At 38.5% G+C, this 24,965-nt stretch overlaps 1 protein-coding gene and 1 long non-coding RNA gene across 3 annotated transcripts in view; one reads left to right on the top strand and one right to left on the bottom strand.

The window, feature by feature from the left end:
- DPYD (dihydropyrimidine dehydrogenase) overlaps positions 1 to 24,965 on the bottom strand; it is an 878,551-nt gene that overhangs the window by 434,533 nt on the left and 419,053 nt on the right. For both annotated transcript variants that reach the window (XM_086717643.1, XM_025935274.2), the window contains one exon: positions 20,207 to 20,417. In XM_086717643.1, the coding sequence (XP_086573769.1) occupies positions 20,207 to 20,417 (211 nt within the window). The remainder of the gene's footprint in view (positions 1 to 20,206; positions 20,418 to 24,965) is intronic.
- LOC147578191 (uncharacterized) lies at positions 9 to 20,213 on the top strand. The gene is made up of 3 exons (XR_015254910.1): positions 9 to 281; positions 3,283 to 3,482; positions 19,899 to 20,213. It is a non-coding gene; the product is annotated as an uncharacterized LOC147578191 (long non-coding RNA).

Genomic DNA, 24,965 nt, shown 5'->3' on the forward strand with positions numbered 1-24,965 from the left:
TTCTTTTTTTTTTTTTTTTAATTTTTTTTTCAACGTTCTTTATTTATTTTTGGGACAGAGAGAGACAGAGCATGAACGGGGGAGGGGCAGAGAGAGAGGGAGACACAGAATCGGAAACAGGCTCCAGGCTCCGAGCCATCAGCCCAGAGCCTGATGCGGGGCTCGAACTCACGGACCGTGAGATCGTGACCTGGCTGAAGTCGGACGCTTAACCGACTGCGCCACCCAGGCGCCCCAGAAGAGATAATTTCAAGAAGTGTAAAATACAAGAGAAATATAAGGTAGCTACCTAACTTGGTGATCTCAAGGTCAATGAGCAGTAAAAAGATGACATTTGCAGGTAAATGATGAGAGCGAAAGGCAGAAATAAGGGGTTAAAGACAAAGGATCTGACAAAGATGGCAAGGCAGTGCATACAGGATACCCTTTCCAGGAGTTTAATAATGACTGCATAGGAAAAAACTTAAGGCACTGGCTTGCATTTATTCATTCAATTAGCAAATATTTATTGTCTACTATGTACTAAATCCTGCTGTAGGCACTAGAGTAAACTGTAGATAAGAGACCTGTCCTTGTGGGCTATACATTTCACTTGGCAGAAGATTCAAGAAACAGAAAGTAAACAAGTAAGTGAATTTTATGATAGTGAAAATGGTTATGAAGAGGATTACATTGAAGGGGGTGTTATAAGCTAAAGGAAGTGAAAAGGGGGAGAGGTGCTTTAGATCTAGGGAGATGGAGGGTCACAGAGGGCTCTTTGATGAGATGACATCTGAGGGAAAATATTCTTAAGGGGAAGAATAAGCCAGCATGTGATGACCTCGAGGCAGATCACCGCAGGCAGAGGGAAGCACCACAGAGGCATTAAGGTGAGGTGAGGTTGATGCACTTGAAGAGTAGAGGGAAGTGGGAGAAAGAAAGGATACAAGGTAAAGTGGGGTGTGGAGGGGAAAGTAGGGACTTCATCAAGGAGGACTTTATAAGCTATGAGAAGAATTTTATTCTAAATAAAGTAGGAAGTGACTGGAGGGTTTGGAATAGAGGAATGACATAATATAATTTCTGTTTATAAGGGCTGATTCTGGTAGGGTTATATAGAAGCAAGAGAAAAAGCAAGATGACCAGTAAGGAGACTATCTTCTTCTTCATGCAACTGAGAGTGTCCAGCATCTGACTGTTCCCTCAACAGAATGAAGATTTGCTGCCTTATATATGACACTGTACATAAATACCACTTCCATATGCTTCTGTTTTTACTGTGGGTTTTCATTTTGAATAAAGCAGTCATCCATTGTATTCTGTTCATCTCAACATCCATCTATCTCTTCATTCATCCCTTTATTCAGTTAATCCTTGGGACTGTTCCAGGGGTACTTTGGATTAAAATATGAATACCCTACAGTCCTACTGTCAATATAATTTAGACCAGATAAGATATACAGAGAGAAGTAGGGGGAAGAGCAGGAGCCAAAATGGACACACATATTTAAATCTTTCCTCTATGTATGAGGAAAACATATTTAATAAGCATGTTCCCTTAGATTTCTAGTACCCACCAATTTTGGAATAAAATTCAGATACCTTAGCCTGACAGTGAAAATGTTTTGTGAATTAGCAATGATATGTTTTTCCACCTTTACAGTTTCTCACTGTGTACCTTATGATCTAGCCAAAGCAACTACTCCATCCACATATATACCTGTTCACTGTGATGAAACGTGCTTTCCTGGTCTCTGCTCTCTCAAGTCCCTGTCTTCATCTCTACTACAAATGCCACTACTTCCATAAAACCTTTGATTCTTACAGCTGGAAGTCATCTCTCTGCCCAGAGTGTTACACTAACAGTTTATCTCTGCTTCTCCTTGCATCACTTTTGACCTAATGGCATTTTTATTTAGGTGAATTTTTCTCTGTTTATTGGACTGCAAGCTCCTATAGACAAGAACAATGTGTTCATTTTTGTGTACCCAGGAGAACCTAACACAGAACCCTATATACTTAGCAAATACAGAATGAAAGAATGGGAAATAAGATCTCACAGCATGTAGGAAGGCAGAATAAATAGGGTATCAAAATTACTGGGGTGCCTGGATGGCTTAGTTGGGTTAGTGTCCAACTCTTGATTTCAACTCAGGTCATGATCTCACAGTTTGTGAGTCTGAGCCCCATGTCAGGCTCAGTGCTGGCAGTGCAGAGCCTGTTTGAGATTCTCACTCTCCCTCTCTCTCTGCCCCTCCCCTGTTCATGCGCTCTCTCTCTCAAAATAAATAACCTTTTTTTTTTAATTTAAAAAAAGGGTATCAAAATTAAATTGAGGGGTTTTTTTTCAATTCCACTATCAGTGTGGGGGGGGGATATTTTAGATTCTAACATATGAGAATAATGCCATGATACTGGGGATGTAGAAGTTCATTTGGCAGCAGTGTGCAAATATGGGGGGAAATATTGGGTCATATTAAGCCAAGTGAATTGTCAATATACTTTTCAGAGGACTTGGAAAATCACTGGGTATTTGTCAAGCATGTAGTGTACAATATGGCTAGGAAATAAAGGTTCTTTGAAAAAACTTAAAAGAGATTCATAATTACAAAATATAAGTATGGCTAGCATGAAAATAAGGTTGGCACTGGATAACATTAGTCCGTAGAATGGCTGGGTGGGACCTCTGAATGGATGTTAAAATTAATGCTGGCTTTCTCCTCCTGCAATGCCAGCACAGTTGGAACACCTAATAAATTACATGTATATATTCCATTTGAATTAAGTAGTTTCCACATTTGGGAGACAGATATTAGATATGATTCAATGTAATTTTCCAATTTATACAATTAAAACTTACATTTTCTCAGGTCAATGTCTCACCTAACTAAAGCCTATCTTAAATAGGTATACTGTCATTTTTATATTGTGTTTTGAGCCAAGGACACAAATGCAAAGTAATTAACAACAAAATAATCTCCAATACAAAATACATATTACTAAGAACATTAGTATAAAATATGCATCATGGCTTTATAATTTAACTAAACTTTACATCTTGGCTTTACATTGCATAGGAGCCTAGCATAGTTTAATATTTCATAAGAATATTAGGTTTCAGAATAAACTTTTAGTATACCATGGCTAACTAGTATTTAAGAGACAAATATAATACGCCATGGTCAGTAAAACTCCAGACATCTATTATATTCACTATATATTGAATAACACTGGCTATGTTTTATGATTTCTGTTCTCTGAAACAATTATGTTATTTTTCCGTTTTCTACCTTCTTTCTCCAGCCAAAGTTGTTTAATGTCACTGCTCTACCTCTTGAATGTAATCTTTGATTTGATGGAAAACTACTGATTTATCCACTGTCTCCATGTAAGAATGCATATGATAGTAACCACTACTGAAACCTGGAAAATAAAGATAAGAGAAGGCTCTGAACAGAGCTATTCACTGGGGAAACAAACCTATTCCTATGCAGTTAGTAGAGGTAAGTAAAATAATTACAGAAATATCATGGTGTACTTCAAATGGATGTCTAAGGCAGTTGTAAGTGATGTGATGTTGATTCCAAATCACTTTTAACACTGTTATCAGTCTGACCTCCTTCCTCATCACCTCCACCCTTTTAAAATAATTCCAAAGAAAAACTGTGCAAAGATTCCATTATTTTCATTGGTTATTTTGCAGAAATGTCAGTACTTCATCCCCACTTTCGGAAAAAAAAACTGATAATTAGGGCAATTTTTAAGAAAACATGTACAGTTTTACTATTGGGCTCCTAAGAAAGCTTCTTGACCAAAATATAATTGAAAGCAAGACAGTGTATAGGGAAGACTAAAAAGAATTCATTCTCATCATGGGGCCAAGCATTACAAAGGGCATATTAATGTTTTATTACTCAGGCACTATAAAATGAAATGGTAGCATAAGGAACCAAACACATTAGTAAAAGACCAAAGGTACAGAATAATGGAATAAAACTGTCTTGACACCATGTCTTCCTTAAGATATTTACCATATGAAAAGATGCAGTAACTTACGTTGTCTTTTCCTCTTCATAATGTGATAAGTGAGATGTTTCTGGAATTTCAGAAGAAATACCACATATCCTCTTTTATCATACTTTTAAAGTGTTATCTAAACTATAGGCTATGACAGCTTTCATTCTTTAACTCAATCAATAAGCAGTACTGCTGTAGGTACTGAGCTATGATAATGAAAGGGCAAGATAAATCATATGTAATGATTCCCAATGTCTGTTTTCAATCATTCTTTCTTTTCTGAGTTCGAATCCCATTTCCAGTTGAATGAATGAGCAAATCCAAATACAACAAATCACAATTTCCCTCAGATCTGTTCTATCTGCTGTATTCCCAAATGCTATCAGCATTATGAACATCTGATCGAACTACCACACTAGATACTCCACCTTCAACCTTTTCATCAAACAGATGACCAAATCCTGACTCTTCTATTTCAGAAATAGTCATGATTCTGAATGCCCTTCTATAGTTCTACCTCTTTTACCTTAATCTGGGCCTTAATAAGTAGCCACTTAAACTAACAAAAATAGTCTTTTAATTGATTTCACTAATACTATTCTGTCTTGATTCCAGGCCATCCTTTTTTCAGTATTACTGCCCCTGTAAAGCAACATGCTTATTTCATACTTCTCATGCTTTCTTCCATGTGTTGAAATATTCATGATTATAACACTCATGGTGTCTCTCCGTATCTTACCAGTCTTCAAAAAGCTCAAATTCGTAATTATAATTCATGAATCTGGAGGAAGAAATTAGACACGCATAACTCCCTTCTGTCATGCCTACAGCTTGGGAACTGACTATTTGGACAAAGGTTCTCTCCCTTCTTTAATACTAACAATCCTACTGGGGCAGCTTCCCATTAGGGGACCTACATTGTTGGATCATACCCATGACTGGGTAAATAAATTTGCCTAATTCAGGTGTTCAACACTAGAAAACACACTTGCCTTCTTATATGAACCACCTCAGAGGTGATTTCATGGTTTCTAATTCCCAACTATTTGAAGAAGATATAACTGGTACAAAATCCAAGCACTTATCAGAATTATATCATTAACAATAAAGACCTATCCCATATTTAAACCTTCCATTTGTCACCTGGATGTATATAGGATAAAATCCAGAATCCCTAGATTGTCATATAACTCTCTTGATTCCAAATAAGTTTGTAGCCAAACTTCCTGCCATCTTATCCCTATACATGTCCCACCCTTATTTTACTATACATTACCTGCTCCAGCTATAAACAGAATTTCCCATCATTGTCTAGTCAAATGAAACCATTTGTCAGCTTAAACTTTTGTGTATGATATTCCCTCTAAGAGAGAAACTCCTACTGAAGCTCTAAAACCCAATCCAAATGCAATCTCAAAATTAGCACATCGTTTGCAATGTATGTATTTACATGTCCATTTCTCCCATTAGCATATGAATGCCTGAAGGGCAAAGACATTCTTTTACTCTTATTTGTATTCCTAGCACCAGGACAGTAGATATAACATAGTTGGATGTTAAGAAACATTTGCTACATGATGAATAATGAGAGAATGAATGGCAAAAATCATAAAATAAAAAGTTCAATTTTAGAAAGAAAAATGGAAAATTCAGACCTTCATTTATAAAGAGGAGAACATGCATGAAATAAGTAGGCTGATGACAACTTTCTAAAGACATGGATTTTTTTTATACATAGCTTTTTTGTAACATTTATTTATTTTTGAGAAAGAGAGAGAGCATGAACAGGGGAGGGTCAGAGAGAGAGAGGGACACACAGAATCTGAAACAGGCTCCAGGCTCTGAGCTGTCAGCACAGAGCCCGACACAGGGCTTGAACTCACCAACCACGAGATCATGACCTGAGCCGAAGTCGGACGCTTAACCGACTGAGCCACCCAGGCGCCCCTATATATAGCTTTTTAAGATGACGGTAAAGTGCTTAATCTACCGGTGTGGTGTTGAGCAAGTTGTATAATCTCCCTGTGGCTCCCTCCTTTCCACCCCCATTCCACCTGGAAACTCCCACATACACCTCAAAGTTCAATTTACAACCCACTTCCTCTAGGAAGCTTCCCTGAACCCTTAGATTATTTCCCGTGCTTCTCTTGCAGTGCAATTTATCATAATTGTGAGTCTCCCTGTTAAACTGCATTCCTGGAGACAAGGTTTGGCATTGGCCTTTTCACCACTTCATCCTTAGAACTTAAGCTCAGTGCCTGGAATAGCAGGCAATCAGAGGTTATTAGTTAAACAAATAAGCCTGCGAAATGAGGGGACTGCAATATTTAAGTCCCTTACAGCACATTTGGAAATAAAAACAAAAGTCCCATGCAAGTTATTATACAATAACATACCCAGTAAATTACACTGGATGACAACTTTGGTTTTCAATTCTGTCTCATCCATTTTCAGTTATAGTAATCATTAGCAGACCCCTTCCTCTAACATTTGTGCCATCAACCAAAAAGTTTTCATCTCCCATAAAGTTCAGTATTCCATAATCTGTTCCCTTAAAACTTCGTTGCAAGTATTTGTGTTTATTAAAAAAAAATGCATACAATTGTGAAAATACGACTGATTAAGTGATAGTTTGAACTCAGTACTCATTCCATCCCCTTCCTCTTCATTTCTGGTAAAGGAGATAAGGAAATATGCAAGGTGATAAGGAAATATGCATGCCTGGCAATTTCTAGGTCTGACTTAGGCCAGAATAAGGCTCATTATCCCATGGCCTGCACTTTTTCCTCAGTATGGGAGCAGGTGAATCAAAGCTACACTCGAAGCTGGTATTGGCAGAATCTTTGATTTACCCCATGAGGTTTTAAAAAACTTTTCTGAGGGCTTCCAATAAAAGGAACTAGAAAGTGATTTTAAAATCTTTTCCCCCCAAAATACTCCCTTCATGAAACTAGTTGTGGTTAATGCTATCAAGGGAGTTGATTCAGAAGGAATTGGGCTTTGTGTTTCCTTGTTATTTCTAGTGAGATGAATAGAAAGAAAATGTAGGCACTGGGTGACATGTAGAAACTCCTTTCCTAGAAGAAGGGCCACACGTACCTTGGTATATTTATAGTTCAGTCACTTTGTCATTTACTCTCCTGAGCAGTGCCTTGCAGCATTATGCTGAGTCAGGTTTATTGGCACCATTCATCCCTTCTCTTTTTTCCAAAAACATAGTGTTTTCTTTAAGTTTATTTATTTATTTTCAGAGAGAGAGAGAGAGAGAGCATGCACACACATGAGCAGGGGAGGGGGAGAGAGAGAGAGAGAGAGAGAGGAAGAATCCCAAGCAGGCCCTTTAAAGTCAGCTCAGCAAGGAGCCCTAAGCAGGCTTGATCTCATGAACTGTGGGATCATGACCTGAATTGAAATCAAGAGTTGGATGCTTAACTGACTGAGCCACCCAGGTGCCATGAGGTGTTTATTCTTTATTTTTTTTAATTTTTTTAATGTTTATTTATTATTGAGAGACAGAGAGACACAGAGCGTGAGCAGGGGAGGGGTAGAGAGAGGGGAAGACACAGAATCCGAAGCAGGCTCCAGGCTCTGAGCTGTCAGCACAGAGCCCAACGCCAGGCTTAAACTCACAGACTGTGAGATCATGACCTGTGCCGAAGTCGGTCGCTCAACCAACTGAGCCACCCAGGCGCCCCATATTCTTAATTATATCATCCCATAACTTTCAAACATTTAAAAACTCAAACAGGGGCGCCTGGGTGGCGCAGTCGGTTAAGCGTCCGACTTCAGCCAGGTCACGATCTCGCGGTCCGTGAGTTCGAGCCCCGCGTCGGGCTCTGGGCAGATGGCTCAGAGCCTGGAGCCTGTTTCCGAATCTGTGTCTCCCTCTCTCTCTGCCCCTCGCCCATTCATGCTCTGTCTCTCTCTGCCCCCCCCCCAAAAAAATAAATAAACGTTGAAAAAAAATAAAAACTCAAACAGTATCCTCAAAAATACTTCTCTCTTTCCTTCTTAAAACTAACAGTGATTGGGGCACCTGGGTGCCACCTGGAGTAAACGTTCAACTCTTGATTTTAGCTCAGGTCATGGTCTCACAGTTGGGAGCTGGGCCTGGGCATTAGGCTCTGTGCTAAAAGTGTGGAGCCTGCTTGGGATTCTCTCTCCCTCTCTCTCAGGTCTCCCCACTTGTGTGTGTGTATGCATGCGTGCGTTTGCTCTCTCTCTCTCAAAATAAATAAATAAACATTTTTGTAAAAAGTAACTGATCAAAAACTGGCCCAATTTCACCATTTTTAAGAGGAAAAAAGTTACTAAAAATCTTTTGCTTTTTAAATACTTGATTTGCAGAAACTCAAAGTGGAGATTTCTAACTGCTAAATATTAGTTGAGAGAAAATTTCAATCCTTTTGATTATATGAAAAACATCAGAATTGATAATAAAACATTTTTAAAATGTATGATACAGTTACAAACCATATATTTTTTCTGCAAAAAAACTAAATATAGAAACATTTCACATTTAAAAAATCATAAATGTAAGAGCATGTGCTTTACTTATTTACAAAGACATGTTCACAGAACCTGCAAAGTTCCAGATGAAGTCCTGATTTTCAAATGCTTTTATTTCTATACAACATTCATATTATCACAAGGGTGTAATATAACTCAACTTACTTATTAAACTATGTTTTGGCGGATCTCGGAGGGAAGATGGCGGCGTAGGAGGACGCTGGGCTCACTGCGCGTCCTGCTGATCACTTAGATTCCACCTACACATGCCTAAATAACCCAGAAAACCGCCAGAGGATTAGCAGAACGGAGTCGCCGGAGCCAAGCTCAGATGAGAGGCCCACGGAAGAGGGTAGGAAGGGCGGCGAGGCGGTGCGCGCTCCACGGACTGGCGGGAGGGAGCCGGGGCGAAGGGGCAGCTCGCCGGCCAAGCAGAGCCCCCGAGTCTGGCTTGCAAAAAGCGGAGGGGCCTGACAGACTGTGTTCCGAGAGCAAGCGCGACTTAGCGTCTCGGAGGTCATAAGTTAACAGCTCTGCTCAGAAAGCGGGAAGGCTGGAGGACAAAGGGAAGGAGAGCTGCTGAGCCCCCTGACGACAGAGCTCAGTTTGGTGGGGAACAAAGGCGCTCGCCAGCGCCATCTCCCCCGCCCATCCCCCAGCCAAAATCCCAAAGAGAACCAGTTCCTGCCAGGGAACTTGCTTGCTCTGCGCAAACACCCACCTCTGCGCTTCTGCGGAGCCAAACCTCCGGCAGCGGATCTGACTCCCTCCCGCTGCCACAGGGCCCTTCCTGAAGTGGATCACCTAAGGAGAAGCAAGCTAAGCCTGCCCCTCCTGCCCCTGTGCACCTTGCCTACCCACCCCAGCTAAGACGCCAGATCCCCAGCATCACAAGCCTGGCAGTGTGCAAGTAGCCCAGACAGGCCACCCCACCCCACAGTGAATCCCGCCCCTAGGAGAGGGGAAGAGAAGGCACGCACCAGTCTGACTGTGGCCCCAGCGGTGGGCTGGGGGCAGACACCTCCTCCCACCAACTCCAGTTATACACCACAGCACAGGGGAAGTGCCCTGCAGGTCCTCACCACGCCAGGGACTATCCAAAATGACCAAGCGGAAGAATTCCCCTCAGAAGAATCTCCAGGAAATAACAACAGCTAATGAGCTGGTCAAAAAGGATTTAAATAATATAACAGAAAGTGAATTTAGAATAATAGTCATAAAATTAATCGCTGGGCTTGAAAACAGTATAGCTGACAGCAGAGAATCTCTTGCTACAGAGATCAAGGGACTAAGGAACAGTCACGAGGAGCTGAAAAACGCTTTAAACGAAATGCATAACAAAATGGAAACCACCATGGCTCGGATTGAAGAGGCAGAGGAGAGAATAGGTGAACTAGAAGATAAAGTTATGGAAAAAGAGGAAGCTGAGAAAAAGAGAGATAAAAAAATCCAGGAGTATGGGGGAAAATTAGAGAACTAAGTGATACACTAAAAAGAAATAATATACGCATAATTGGTATCCCAGAGGAGGAAGAGAGAGGGAAAGGTGCTGAAGGGGTACTTGAAGAAATAATAGCTGAGAACTTCCCTGAACTGGGGAAGGAAAAAGGCATTGAAATCCAAGAGGCACAGAGAACTCCCTTGAGACGTAACTTGAATCGATCTTCTGCACGACATATCATAGTGAAACTGGCAAAATACAAGGATAAAGAGAAAATTCTGAAAGCAGCAAGGGGTAAACGTGCCCTCACACATAAAGGGAGACCTATAAGACTCATGACTGATCTCTCTTTTGAAACTTGGCAGGCCAGAAAGAATTGGCACGAGATTTTCAGTGTGCTAGACAGAAAAAATATGCAGCCGAGAATCCTTTATCCAGCAAGTCTGTCATTTAGAATAGAAGGAGAAATAAAGGTCTTCCCAAACAAACAAACTGAAGGAATTTGTCACCACTAAACCAGCCCTCCAAGAGATCCTAAGGGGGATCCTGTGAGACAAAGTACCAGAGACATCACTACAAGCATAAAACATACAGACATCACAATGACTCTAAACCCATATCTTTCTATAATAACACTGAATGTAAATGGATTAAATGCGCCAACCAAAAGACATAGGGTATCAGAATGGATAAAAAAACAAGACCCATCTATTTGCTGTCTACAAGAGACTCATTTTAGACCTGAGGACACCTTGAGATTGAGAGTGAGGGGATGGACAACTATTTATCATGCTACTGGAAGCCAAAAGAAAGCTGGAGTAGCCATACTTATATCAGACAAACTAGACTTTAAATTAAAGGCTGTAACAAGAGATGAAGAAGGACATTATATAATAGTGACAGGGTCTATCCATCAGGAAGAGCTAACAATTATAAATGTCTATTCGCCGAATACCGGAGTGCCCAAATATATAAAACAATTACTCATAAACATAAGCAACCTTATTGATAAGAATGTGGTAATTGCAGGGGACTTTAACACCCCACTTACAGAAATGGATAGATCATCTAGACACACGGTCAATAAAGAAACAAGGGCCCTGAATGAGACATTGGATCAGATGGACTTGACAGATATATTTAGAACTCTGCATCCCAAAGCAACAGAATATACTTTCTCTCGAGTGCACATGGAACATTCTCCAAGATAGATCATATACTGGGTCACAAAACAGCCCTTCATAAGTTTACAAGAATTGAAATCATACCATGCATACTTTCAGACCACAATGCTATGAAGCTTGAAATCAACCACAGAAAAAAGTCTGGAAAAACTCCAAAAGCATGGAGGTTAAAGAACACCCTACTAACGAATGAGTGGGTCAACCAGGCAATTAGAGAAGAAATTAAAAAATATATGGAAACAAACGAAAATGAAAATACAACAATCCAAACGCTTTGGGACGCAGTGAAGGCAGTCCTGAGAGGAAAATACATTGCAATCCAGGCCTATCTCAAGAAACAAGAAAAATCCCAAATACAAAATCTAACAGCACACCTAAAGGAAATAGAAGCAGAAGAGCAAAGGCAGCCTAAACCCAGCAGAAGAAGAGAAATCATAAAGATCAGAGCAGAAATAAACAATATAGAATCTAAAAAAACTGTAGAGCAGATCAACGAAACCAAGAGTTGGTTTTTTGAAAAAATAAACAAAATTGACAAACCTCTAGCCAGGCTTCTCAAAAAGAAAAGGGAGATGACCCAAATAGATAAAATCATGAATGAAAATGGAATGATTACAACCAATCCCTCAGAGATACAAACAATTATCAGGGAATACTATGAAAAATTATATGCCAACAAATTGGACAACCTGGAAGAAATGGACAAATTCCTGAACACCCACACTCTTCCAAAACTCAATCAGGAGGAAATAGAAAGCTTGAACAGACCCATAACCAGCGAAGAAATTGAATCGGTTATCAAAAATCTCCCAACAAATAAGAGTCCAGATGGCTTCCCAGGGGAGTTCTACCAGACGTTTAAAGCAGAGATAATACCTATCCTTCTCAAGCTATTCCAAGAAATAGAAAGGGAAGGAAAACTTCCAGACTCATTCTATGAAGCCAGTATTACTTTGATTCCTAAACCAGACAGAGACCCAGTAAAAAAAGAGAACTACAGGCCAATATCCCTGATGAATATGGATGCAAAAATTCTCAATAAGATACTAGCAAATCGAATTCAACGGCATATAAAAAGAATTATTCACCATGATCAAGTGGGATTCATTCCTGGGATGCAGGGCTGGTTCAACATTCGCAAATCAATCAACGTGATACATCACATTAACAAAAAAAGAGAGAAAAACCATATGATCCTGTCAATCGATGCAGAAAAGGCCTTTGACAAAATCCAGCACCCTTTCTTAATAAAAACCCTTGAGAAAGTCGGGATAGAAGGAACATACTTAAAGATCATAAAAGCCATTTATGAAAAGCCCACAGCTAACATCATCCTCAGCGGGGAAAAACTGAGAGCTTTTTCCCTGAGATCAGGAACACGACAGGGATGCCCACTCTCACCGCCGTTGTTTAACATAGTGCTGGAAGTTCTAGCATCAGCAATCAGACAACAAAAGGAAATCAAAGGCATCCAAATTGGCAAAGATGAAGTCAACCTTTCGCTTTTTGCAGATGACATGATATTATACATGGAAAATCCGATAGACTCCACCAAAAGTCTGCTAGAACTGATACATGAATTCAGCAAAGTTGCAGGATACAAAATCAATGTACAGAAATCAGTTGCATTCTTATACACTAACAATGAAGCAACAGAAAAACAAATAAAGACACTGATCCCATTCACAATTGCACCAAGAAGCATAAAATACCTAGGAATAAATCTAACCAAAGATGTAAAGGATCTGTATGCTGAAAACTATAGAAAGCTTATGAAGGTAATTGAAGAAGATTTAAAGAAATGGAAAGACATTCCCTGCTCATGGATTGGAAGAATAAATATTGTCAAAATGTCAATACTACCTAAAGCTATCTACACATTCAATGCAATCCCAATCAAAATTGCACCAGCATTCTTCTCGAAACTAGAACAAGCAATCCTAAAATTCATATGGAACCACAAAAGGCCCCGAATAGCCAAAGTAATTTTGAAGAAGAAGACCAAAGCAGGAGGCATCACAATCCCAGACTTTAGCCTCTACTACAAAGCTGTCATCATCAAGACAGCATGGTATTGGCACAAAAACAGACACATAGACCAATGGAATAGAATAGAAACCCCAGAACTAGACCCACAAACGTATGGCCAACTCATCTTTGACAAAGCAGGAAAGAACATCCAATGGAAAAAAGACAGTCTCTTTAACAAATGGTGCTGGAAGAACTGGACAGCAACATGCAGAAGGTTGAAACTAGACCACTTTCTCACACCATTCACAAAAATAAACTCAAAATGGATAAAGGACCTGAATGTGAGACAGGAAACCATCAAAACCTTAGAGGAGAAAGCAGGAAAAGACCTCTCTGACCTCAGCCGTAGCAATCTCTTCCTCGACACATCCCCAAAGGCAAGGGAATTAAAAGCAAAAGTGAATTACTGGGACCTTATGAAGATAAAAAGCTTCTGCACAGCAAAGGAAACAACCAACAAAACTAAAAGGCAACCAATGGAATGGGAAAAGATATTTGCAAATGACATATCGGACAAAGGGCTAGTATCCAAAATCTATAAAGAGCTCACCAAACTCCACACCCGAAAATCAAATAACCCAGTGAAGAAATGGGCAGAAAACATGAATAGACACTTCTCTAAAGAAGACATCCGGATGGCCAACAGGCACATGAAAAGATGTTCAGCGTCGCTCCTCATCAGGGAAATACAAATCAAAACCACACTCAGGTATCACCTCACGCCAGTCAGAGTGGCCAAAATGAACAAATCAGGAGACTAAAGATGCTGGAGAGGATGTGGAGAAACGGGAACCCTCTTGCACTGTTGGTGGGAATGCAAATTGGTGCAGCCGCTCTGGAAAGCAGTGTGGAGGTTCCTCAGAAAATTAAAAATAGACCTACCCTATGACCCAGCAATAGCACTGCTAGGAATTTATCCAAGGGACACAGGAGTACTGATGCATAGGGGCACTTGTACCCCAATGTTCATAGCAGCACTCTCAACAATAGCCAAATTATGGAAAGAGCCTAAATGTCCATCAACTGATGAATGGATAAAGAAATTGTGGTTTATATACACAATGGAATACTACGTGGCAATGAGAAAAAATGAAATATGGCCTTTTGTAGCAACGTGGATGGAACTGGAGAGTGTGATGCTAAGTGAAATAAGCCATACAGAGAAAGACAGATACCATATGGTTTCACTCTTATGTGGATCCTGAGAAACTTAACAGGAACCCATGGGGGAGGGGAAGGAAAAAAAAAAAAAAAAGAGGTTAGAGTGGGAGAGAGCCAAAGCATAAGAGACTGTTGAGAACTGAGAACAAACTAAGGGTTGATGGGGGGTGGGAGGGGGGAGAGGGTGGGTGATGGGTATTGAGGAGGGCACCTTTTGGGATGAGCACTGGGTGTTGTATGGAAACCAATTTGACAATAAATTTCATATATAAATAAAAAAAAATAAAAAAAAATAAACTATGTTTTGTTTCATAAGGATAGTAGCATCTAAAACTTAAGAGATGCTTACTATGGGCCAGACATATATTGAAGTGCCTTACATATTTTATTAATTTATTCTTAAAATAACTCAAGACGGTAGATACTATAATCACTCCACTTAAAAGATCAGGACCGTGAAGTACAAAGAGACTAAAGGAGCCAGGTTTCCAGCTGGGCAGCCTGGCTCCAGAACCCCTGCTCGAAGCTGCTATACCAGACAGACTCTAATTAGTGTAATATTTATTGGATTATAAAGAATGCAACAATTTATGCCAAAACAGGGGGGAAAATTAATAGCAATAGAAAAAAAGAAGTATTTTTTTAAATATTTTCTAAAAAAGAAAAGCAAATAAACGAAACTGGACCCATAGCAGGAAAAAATAGGTATAATAAAATTAATAACCTAGCACGAATCAAGTCAAATCAAATATGCAATGATATATTATTATCCATCTAGTATAGGCACATTAATGTGTAGACTGCTATTGGAACTGCAACTTACTATAAAGGTACAATCTTTGTGCTTTTGGGATTTACAATCTAATTGGAAGACAAATTACAGTATGTTCTGGAAGATCAAAGCACATGGCTCTTTTTAAAGTCAACATTTCTCAAAAGAATGGGAGGATGGCTGTGGCGCAGTGTATAGAAGAGGCACAGAGGTCATGGCATGGGCTAGAGTGCCTTCCTTCAGTCGTCTGGAAGCATATTCAAAGACACATAAAATTATGTCATCTGGATCTGCTGGGAATATGTGAGGACAGGGCCAACTGTTACTACCTCTATCAGAAACATAAAGCTGTGAGGTTGGTAGAAATGGTAACAATTCTCATCAATTCCAAATTAACAGAAAAGATATGAACACTTTTCACAACTGACAATGTGATTCTAAACAGAAAGGGAAGGGAGGATAAACTTAAAATAAGCAAGGAGTCTCTTAAACCTGAGACTGTCCAAATAAACAAAAAATTAGAATATTCAATTCAATAAACATTGACTTTGGTGTTTAGCAGAAGAGGAGACATATTGTTAAAACAAATAAATATTTTAAAATTTCCAGTGAAGGGCAATGCTTGTGGACTAGAAATGCCAGTAGAGGCAGCTTGTGCTTAATTTACTGAAAGCCTTTAAAATCAGTCTCGAACAATAAAATCCCAATTTAAAGTGATTTGGATTCTTACATACTTTAGAGGGAATGGATGAGAATTTTTTTAAAGGCGCAAGCACTTGTAGTTTCTCACAGAAAGATACCAAATAAGGCTAAGACTTTATTATCTCCATCAAATTAGAAATCAAACACCACACTGCCTTTAGAATTTGGGACAGTACCTAATGAAGGATTCAATTAAATTTTGCTCTTAATAAGCACACATATATATATTCCATGCACATAGATGTGGAATATGTAGTCTTTGTTCCTATTTTCCACTCACTGCTACAACTCAAAAAATGAAATAGAAATAAAGTAGAATTAGAGAAAATAATGATTATCACTTATAAATATTATTAGCCTTGGCAGTAATTAAGTAGTTAGCAACTAGAATCCAAGGATATTACCCAAATTTGTTTTATATATTTGATATTCTTATCTTTTCTATAAGCTGTTGAGGCATTCGCCATTTTTATAACAAGAAATATTTATCACAGATATATTAAGTGCTTAATACTAAAGTTATTTTATATTCTTTGTGCAACATACAAATTAAAGGACCTGTAGAAGTAATGCAGTACATGAGAGAAAAAATGAGATTAAAAACTTAATTTCCCAATTTAGGTTACCTTTATAAATACATGTTATTGATATAACTAAGGTGCTACAGGTGTTTTCATTTAAACAATTATAATCAGAGAGTGCTGAAAATATGTTATCACCATCCTTTATATGTACTCTGTCAAGTTTATTTCATTCCTTGAATTGTTCCAAATATATTTATATAATGTATTCACCAAGGACTTTTTGAATTACCACTATGGAATCCACCTGTGCTAAGATACTGGGAGGTATAACTCTATAGGGAAGAGTGGGAAATAAAGCTATATACACAGTATATATAAAGCCATTTCATGAAGTTCTCAAGTGCTAAGGAATAGGACCTTCATCCTATAGTACAGAGTAACATTGGTGAATTTAATGAAAAGAAAAACTGGAGTTAGATATTTGAATCTGGGATAACATTTTGAACTTTAGTAATAGGTGAACTACAGTACCATTTAAACAAACAGCAAAGTTGAGAAGCGACATGCTTTAGGGAAACCTCATGAGATGATCCTTCCTTACTTTGCACGTATCTCTCTAAATGTATCTTCACTTGCTAAAATAATTATTTGTTTAAAGGTCTCCCTCCAGCCCCAGTTTGTGAGGTTTTTAAGTAGAAGGAATACTTCATTCATCTTTGCACTCTCCAAAATACATCTTGGTACCTGGCATTCATTAGACACTAAATGTTTGTTACATGCATGGGCATATAATAAAGGATGAAATGTCTTCTACGGCATGGAATGGAGAAAGAGATTTGGGATCCAGTCACACAGAAGTGCAGTAGTGTCTACTGTAAGTCTAGCCTCAACCTGCACATAGAAATTGTTTAAGTATTTCTTACAGGAAGGAATGTGTGTATGAATAAATAAATGAATTAATGATACAATCAGTTCAATGAAGGAATAAATACATTAAGAGAAAATGGATAAAGTCTGAACTTTGGAAAAGTACTAAAAAGTAATAAGCTAGAGAAAGAAAAGCACTCAATGATAGGCTCAGAAGAGGAATAGTTAAAAGAAAAAAAAAACACAAGAAAATGGGGTGTCCATAAACAATAATAATGTGCTACATTTCTACAGCACTTTCACATTATTTTAATTCTGATAACAGTCCGGAAAGATAGGGGGATAAGGTTTTATTATGCTTGTCTTTTTAATAGAGGAAGAAACTGAAGCCCAGAAAGGTTAGGTGACTTAGAGGATTTCAAATAGAAAGAAATATTTAACATTGTCAAATGCAGAAAATAGGATGATAATGCAGAAAAAATGTCATAGATTTGGCATGTAGTCCATTGAAGCCTGTGCAAAGTGAAGTGAGGTTGGGAAGGAAGGAAGAAGAGGGGTGGGAAGGCAGGTCAATGTTTTAAGTGTTAGAAATAAATATATTAAATCACATAGTATCACATATGTGATAATCACAAAAATGTCACACATAAATCATCACATAGGTATGAGAATGGAACAAGATTTAGGGTAGAAGAGGGAGACATGAATAGCTTATTTTTTTACCTAAGATTTCTTAAATAATGAAAGTAAATTCCTCATTGTCCACAAATAACTCAAAGAATATTTCACTTAACACATGACTTTACTTATCTTGAATTCTCATTTTCCTAATATATCCCTGTTCACTGAGATCTCAAAAAGAAAAAAAAAAAAGTCTTATCATCTTGGGTAAGATCTTGGTAAATTTTTTTATATTTTTCTTGGTAAAATTCTGACAATTACTGATGCCCTTTCCCCCTTTCTTTAATGTTTTCCATTCAAAAAAACAGTTCTGAAAACATTTTGATGGGAAGAGAGGCATGAATGCTATCTAACCTTCTAGCTCTTCCAGCTTCCCTCTCACTTGGAAAGTAGCTTCTTATTCACATAAACATTGAAAGGCCCTGAAAGCACAGGTAATTCTATTTAAGGATTAATTTATTTCTATTTATTTCGTGTCAGGAGAAGGAAGGGGGCAGAAAGGAAAGCGAAAGACCATTTTTTTCCTTGATTTCTCTAATGTATATGGGTAGTATATGTGAAATACGGGAAGAAACATACAAGTAAATTCTGGAATAAAATACATAAATAAATTAATACATAAATAAATTCTGGAATGGTTTTGCAAATAAAAATCACTAGACTCAAACTTTCTTACACTTCATATTTTAAATACTAAATTAAGGGGCACCTGGGTGGCTCAGTCAATTAAGCATCCGACTTTGGCTAAGGTCATCGTCTTGTGGTTCATGGATTCAAGCCCTGCATTAGGCTCTGTGCTGACAGCTCAGAGCCTGAAGCCTGCTTCGGATTCTGTGTCTCCCTCTCTCTCTGCGCCTACCCAACTCACATTCTGTCTCTCTGTCTCTGTCTCTCTCAAAAATAAACATTAAAAAAATTAAATACTAAATTAAGCAAAAGCTATTTTCTATGATCTTGTGAGTCATATCTACTTATGTTTGTTTAGGAAAAAATACATTTTTCTTAATGTTAGTTAGAGATGTCAGTTGTGAAACATAAATTTAGATGGGTAAGATAAATTAGTTTTTGATAAGTGAATCATCAACAGAATTGCTAGTTAAATATGACTCAACTTTTTACTCAGTTTTTGGTGATGTGCTGAGTAGTAAGAACAGTATGATTTTTTAGATGATAGAATATAATTTATGCGTTTTTCTTTTTTCTCTTTTCCTGAACACAGTTAATGATAAACAAACCACACTATGACTGTGTCTACATATCACATAAACATCTAGATGAAAAGTGACAAATTCGGGCCATCATCCAGCTATTTGAAAACATTTATCTTGATGACATTAAACATCTGGATGTTTCCAAATACCAAGATGTTTGATGTCCTGCAGATAAAATATCCTGATGACTGGTTGAATTTTTTACTTATCTGCTGCATAAAAATGCACATTTGCTTGCATATATCTCTTCCTATTTCAGACACAAAATGTAATTTTAGCATGGATATAGTAGGGAGTCATAGGATCTGTCAGGTTTAGATTTTTTTTGCTGTTATTGTTACTCATAATGAATGTCTGTCTTAGAAAAACATCTTTTATTTTACTTTCAGTAAATAAAAGAGTTAATCATTTAAACAGTGTGTATTAAAAGGTAAAGAATTTGCAAAATAAAGGAACATAGGTACCTATGCTTTCATCTACAATAAGCCCTCAAAACACTGGGTTTGGGGGAAATATAACACAAAATACTCTTAATTGATTAACTTATTACTCACTTGGAATATTATATAAGACATTTCCCTTTCTTATCTTTCTGTTAAAAGCATTTTTTTCTTCCTTAGCATGTCCATTTATGCCATCCAGATGAAGTGACAGGAATTCAAACTTTCTAATTTGATAATTTTGATGTTTCTAGCGATGGCTTGGCATGAGGACAGTAGTACACATGAATTCTATTTTTGCCTATTCATTAGGTCTTAATTTGTCTGAATCATTGAAGATTGGCTGTTACAACTTCTCTGTCACATTTTCTTACTCCAGGTCTAATTGAAGAAAAGCCATTCTTACAGAGGAAACAGGCAAACGTTTATTACAAAACGGACTATGTATTTTGATTATCAGCTTAAAAGAAAGATTAATGTTATTTTCAATCCCCACCACTTTAAAAATAATTCTGTATAAGCATTAAATGCCATTTCTAAGCCTTTTAAATCAAGATTGCTTGGATTTCATACTAGAAGAAGAAAATGAATGTTAAAGTGGAAAACAATTCCCTGAAAGGTGGAAACTCTTATGGCACTGAAATAACAGACAATTGCATAATGCATTTCAGCTCCCGAGAACTCTACCTGTAGGATCACTCAGAACTGAACCAAAGGCACTGATGACCACATCGGCTCTCAGATGGACTAGCTCATCTTCATGTTCATTCCAGTTTCCCATTTCATCTTGCTCTGTCCGAACAAACTGCATAGCAACAATTCTCCCTCCTTTTACTATAACCTTCCGTGGGGACAGGAAAGGCAAAAATTCACACCTTTTTTCCTTAGCAAGCTCCACCTAAAAAAAACAGAACAGAGGAGAAGTTGACAATGTTTCTTCTCCATTTAATACTTGGTTTTAAATTCAATTATACATGCTACAGCTTCCGATGCTTAAATCAACATAAAGCTTTTTCTTTCACCAAAGCTGATGTTCAGTTATCAGCTATTTACATTTTGCAAATCACTGACTCAAGGGAGTCTTAAGTAGACTGGAGTTGTCATGTGGAAGTTTACAGAGAATGGCATCACAAGATATTTCTCAAGTTTTAGGGACACCATACCCTATGGTTGGTGGCATATAAAGTTTTTGCCTGTAGCAAAAGTCTGGTTTTCCATATGCTTTCATTTATGTAGGCTTAACTTCTCTTTTCATTCATGCCACATATGAAATTAAATACTTCTGATCATTACCAGGTTGCATATATCTAAACTGGAAAAAAGTCAATCAAGTGGGTGAGCCAATCTCTGCAAATGCATGATTTAAATGGTAGGTAGAGGAAAGAAGACTGAGAAACTGTGGGATCAAGAAACAAGTAACATTTAATCTTACTTTTGTAAAAATGCAAATGAAAAATTTAAGAAAGAGAAACAAGTATGTTCTTCTTGACAAATTCCCAGTTAATCCACATCTATTACTCATTTATTCTGCTATAAAATGGGACACGCTGGTTTTTGTTTTCATGCCCATAATGGGATGCCTATCAAGACAGAATGTAAATATTTACTTATTATTTATTTTTCCATTTATTGTTTTTTTGGGGGGGGATCCAGGCCTTTGTCAATGTAACCCTAACTAGTATATTAAGTGTATTTTTCAAAAATTGTACTACTGAAGTGGATGAGGGATTGTCAAATCTCATTCCTTCCCTCCCTCATGGAAGACAGGTGGGTTCTTAGTAGGACCCCTGACAAGTGAGATTAAGAAGGTTGTTTGTGTAAGGTTCCATACAAGGAGTTGTCTGGCACCAACAAGATGGAAAAACTGAGACATAAAGTGACTTGCTTTATGTTGTGATCAAATCATAGACCCACTTCTGGGCACTCTGTCCATAATTAGTGGTTCCAAACTTTGGCATGCATCAGTGGTTCCAGAACTTTGGCAAGCTGGGGGGCTTGTTAAAACTAATTGCATGGACCCACCCTCAGAACTTTTAGCTCTATAGGATTAGATGAGGCCTGAGGATCTGAATTTCTAACAAAGTCCTAAGTGATGCTATGCTGCTTGTCTAGAAATGACAATTTGTGAACCATGGTCTTATCAGATTATATCTGACTGGGTATGGTCTATACCATGCATTCTTTTTGAGAGTAATATCATCCATAAGGGAGCAAAAATTTATTGAAGAAGGAAAAAATCTTAGATGTCAAAATTGAATTTGTGATAACTCCCCCCCCATAAGAGCAATAATATATAAACAAATATACAGGATATCTATATTATTAAATTTACAGTGTGTTTGTGTGTGTATTGGGGAGGGTTAATTAGGAATAAAAGTTTATGAAGACTCACTAAAGGGATAACTTAAAAAAACAAAAACAAAATTGAGAAACACTGGTCATTCCTGTATATTGGCACAAAGCTATTCAGCCTATGTTTTATTTATGCTTTGAATATTGGCTTTAAAGCCTTGAAAATTGGACCACATAAATTATTACTGCAAAATATTTCCCTTTTCTTTATAAATTAAGAGATTACCAATATGAAAAATACTAGATATTAGGTATATTGTGGGTAGTAAGTATCAAAACAATGGATCTTAAACTGTGCACTGTTTAGACAGGAAAATTAGGAGTAAGTGGAATTGAATCAGGTTTGAAACCGGCTTCTAATGCTTACTTGGGAGAGTCAGTAAATAAATCTCTCTGATCTTCAGCCTTCATATATGTAAAATGGAAATAAAAACTAATTAGTTAGTATGTGGTGTTATTTAAAGCAATTTAGAAATGTAAAACACCTAAAACAAAACTTAACATATAGAAAGTGCAAGTAAATACTATTTATTTGTAGTTTCAATTTTTTGTATTTTTTTTAATGTTTACTTATTTTTGAGAGAGAGACAGAGACCAAATACAAGCTGGGGAGGCGCAGAGAGAGAAGGAGACACAGAATGCAAAGAAGGCTTCAGGCTCCTAGCTGTCAGCAAAGAGCCCAAAGTGGGGATTGAACCCATGGACCATGAGATCATGACCTAAGTCAAAGTTGGATGCTTTATGCACTCAGCCACCCAGGTGCACTTGTAGTAAATTTTCTGAATTCACTTTTCCCCTGAAAATCATTCTTCAAACTATTCAATACCACTTAGCAATAGGATTATGAATGCAATAGAAAGGTGACCCAAGAGCAAAGGTAAAAAAAAAAAAGGGAAAGAAAAAGGCAAAGAATTTTAGACTCTGTTTTAATTTTCAACAAAATAAAATGTATGATTTCTAGAAGGCAAAGTATTCCTTGAATAGTTCTTTTTTTTTTTTTTTCAACGTTTATTTATTTTTGGGACAGAGAGAGACAGAGCATGAACGGGGGAGGGGAAGAGAGAGAGGGAGACACAGAATCGGAAACAGGCTCCAGGCTCTGAGCCATCAGCCCAGAGCCCGACGCGGGGCTCGAACTCAGGGACCGCGAGATCGTGACCTGGCTGAAGTCGGACGCCAACCGACTGCGCCACCCAGGCGCCCCGAATAGTTCTAATTACAAAACAAATCTGGCTCCATAAAGAAGATAGGTTTCCTGCGTCACTTTTGTCATACTTACATTATGTAGCGCCTTATAACTCATCAATATAAACCAGTTTATTGTGCTTCAAAACTGTAAAGTGATGCTAAATTTTAATGATAATTCCAAACTTGATTGAATAACAATGACAAGTATTTATGGTTTCAATAAATCAATACATGATACATATTTAAAATAGTACTTTTTTCTGCAAAGGGCAGAAATAAAATCCTGAACTATGCTGCACGTATTGTGAGCATGTCTCAGACTGATTTAGGATCTATTTTGTCCCATTCTACTTTTTATGTCTCTTAATACTTAGATAGTATCTATTATTCTCTGTAGATAATCTCATATAATTTTTGGAAAATTTGGCATCAAATTTAAAAACAAAATTGGGATTATTTATTTTCTGTTTAAAGAAATTCCTCTATATTTGGAGGGGCTAAGATGGTGGAACAGCATGGAAGGTTTTTTTGCATCTCTTGTCCCTGAAATGGAGCCAGATCAACACAAAACCATCCTGCACACCTAAAAAAACTGATTTGAGAATTAACACAACAATCTGACAAACTGAACCACAGAACTCAGCAGGTATGCAGCATGGAGAGGTGAACTTGGGGAGAGAGGAGTCATGGAGGGTAGGGAGCTGTTTTTGCTTGCAAAGAGAGGAAGGAGATGGGGGGAGAGTATGGGAAAAGCAACCCCCCACCAAAAGCAGCTACAGAGAAAGTGGAAAAGTGGGAACAGTTGCAGGGACTGAAAAAAAAAGGGAGTAAGGAGAAAAGAGACAGTTAAATTCCATTAAGACTCTATAAACAAGGGGAATGCAGAGTCTGAAACTCCACAGTTCGATATCTGGCAGAGCTCTGGTGGGAAGAGCGAATACCAAGGAGCAGAGAGCGAGCTCCAAGGGTCCTTGGGGCACACAGGGAGAGGCAGTTCCCCTGCTGAGAGGACATTTGGTAGAGACTGTGCAGCCTGCCCACAGGCAAAGGTCCCAGAGGACCCCAGAGAACAACCACATTCACTGGTGTTGGAACAAGGACCTTAAGTGGGAAGCCTGGCACTAGGTGTGTGTTGTGATTTTCCATAAACCCTGAAGCACTAGTGCTACAAGACTGCGTGAACTTTTTCTGGGGTGGGCTGCCACCCAGCCACAGTCTCTGGTCATTGGCAGCAGCACAGTCTTGAGAACATTCCTAGGAGTGGGTTGGCACCCAGCCATTGCTCAGCAAGACCCACCCCCAGAAGATCTAAGCAGGTCAAAGCTGCAGTTCCTCAGAAGTGAGGGGTTGGGAAACAGAACCACATCTGAGATAAAACTCAGGATGGAGGTGCCACCTGGCAGCCTGACAGCTTGGTCACAGACAGTGTAGAAGCAGGGAGTGGATGGAAGCTGGAGACAAAGGAGGGGTGCTTGATTGCCAGACATGGAGAGCACAGAGTTCTGATACTAGAGACTGGGTAGCTGGTCACCCCTCCCACACATGCGCATACACACCTACACATGCCACAGCAATCCATCCAGGTAAGCTAAGCAGCACCATCCAGTGGAGAAGGAAGGTGTTACACTAAGCCCTGCCCAACTTGACTAGGGTTTGTCAAGGCCTCTAGAAAAACACAAGTCTCTTGGGGCGCCTGGGTGGCGCAGTCGGTTAAGCGTCCGACTTCAGCCAGGTCACGATCTCGCGGTCCGTGAGTTCGAGCCCCGCGTCAGGCTCTGGGCTGATGGCTCAGAGCCTGGAGCCTGTTTCCGATTCTGTGTCTCCCTCTCTCTCTGCCCCTCCCCCGTTCATGCTCTGTCTCTCTCTGCCCCAAAAATAAAATAAAAAACGTTGAAAAAAAAAATTA

Source organism: Puma concolor, chromosome C1 (assembly GCF_028749965.1).
Source record: "Puma concolor isolate L17-30 chromosome C1, mPumCon1.1.hap2, whole genome shotgun sequence".
In the NCBI taxonomy this organism is placed as follows: Eukaryota; Metazoa; Chordata; class Mammalia; order Carnivora; family Felidae; genus Puma; species Puma concolor.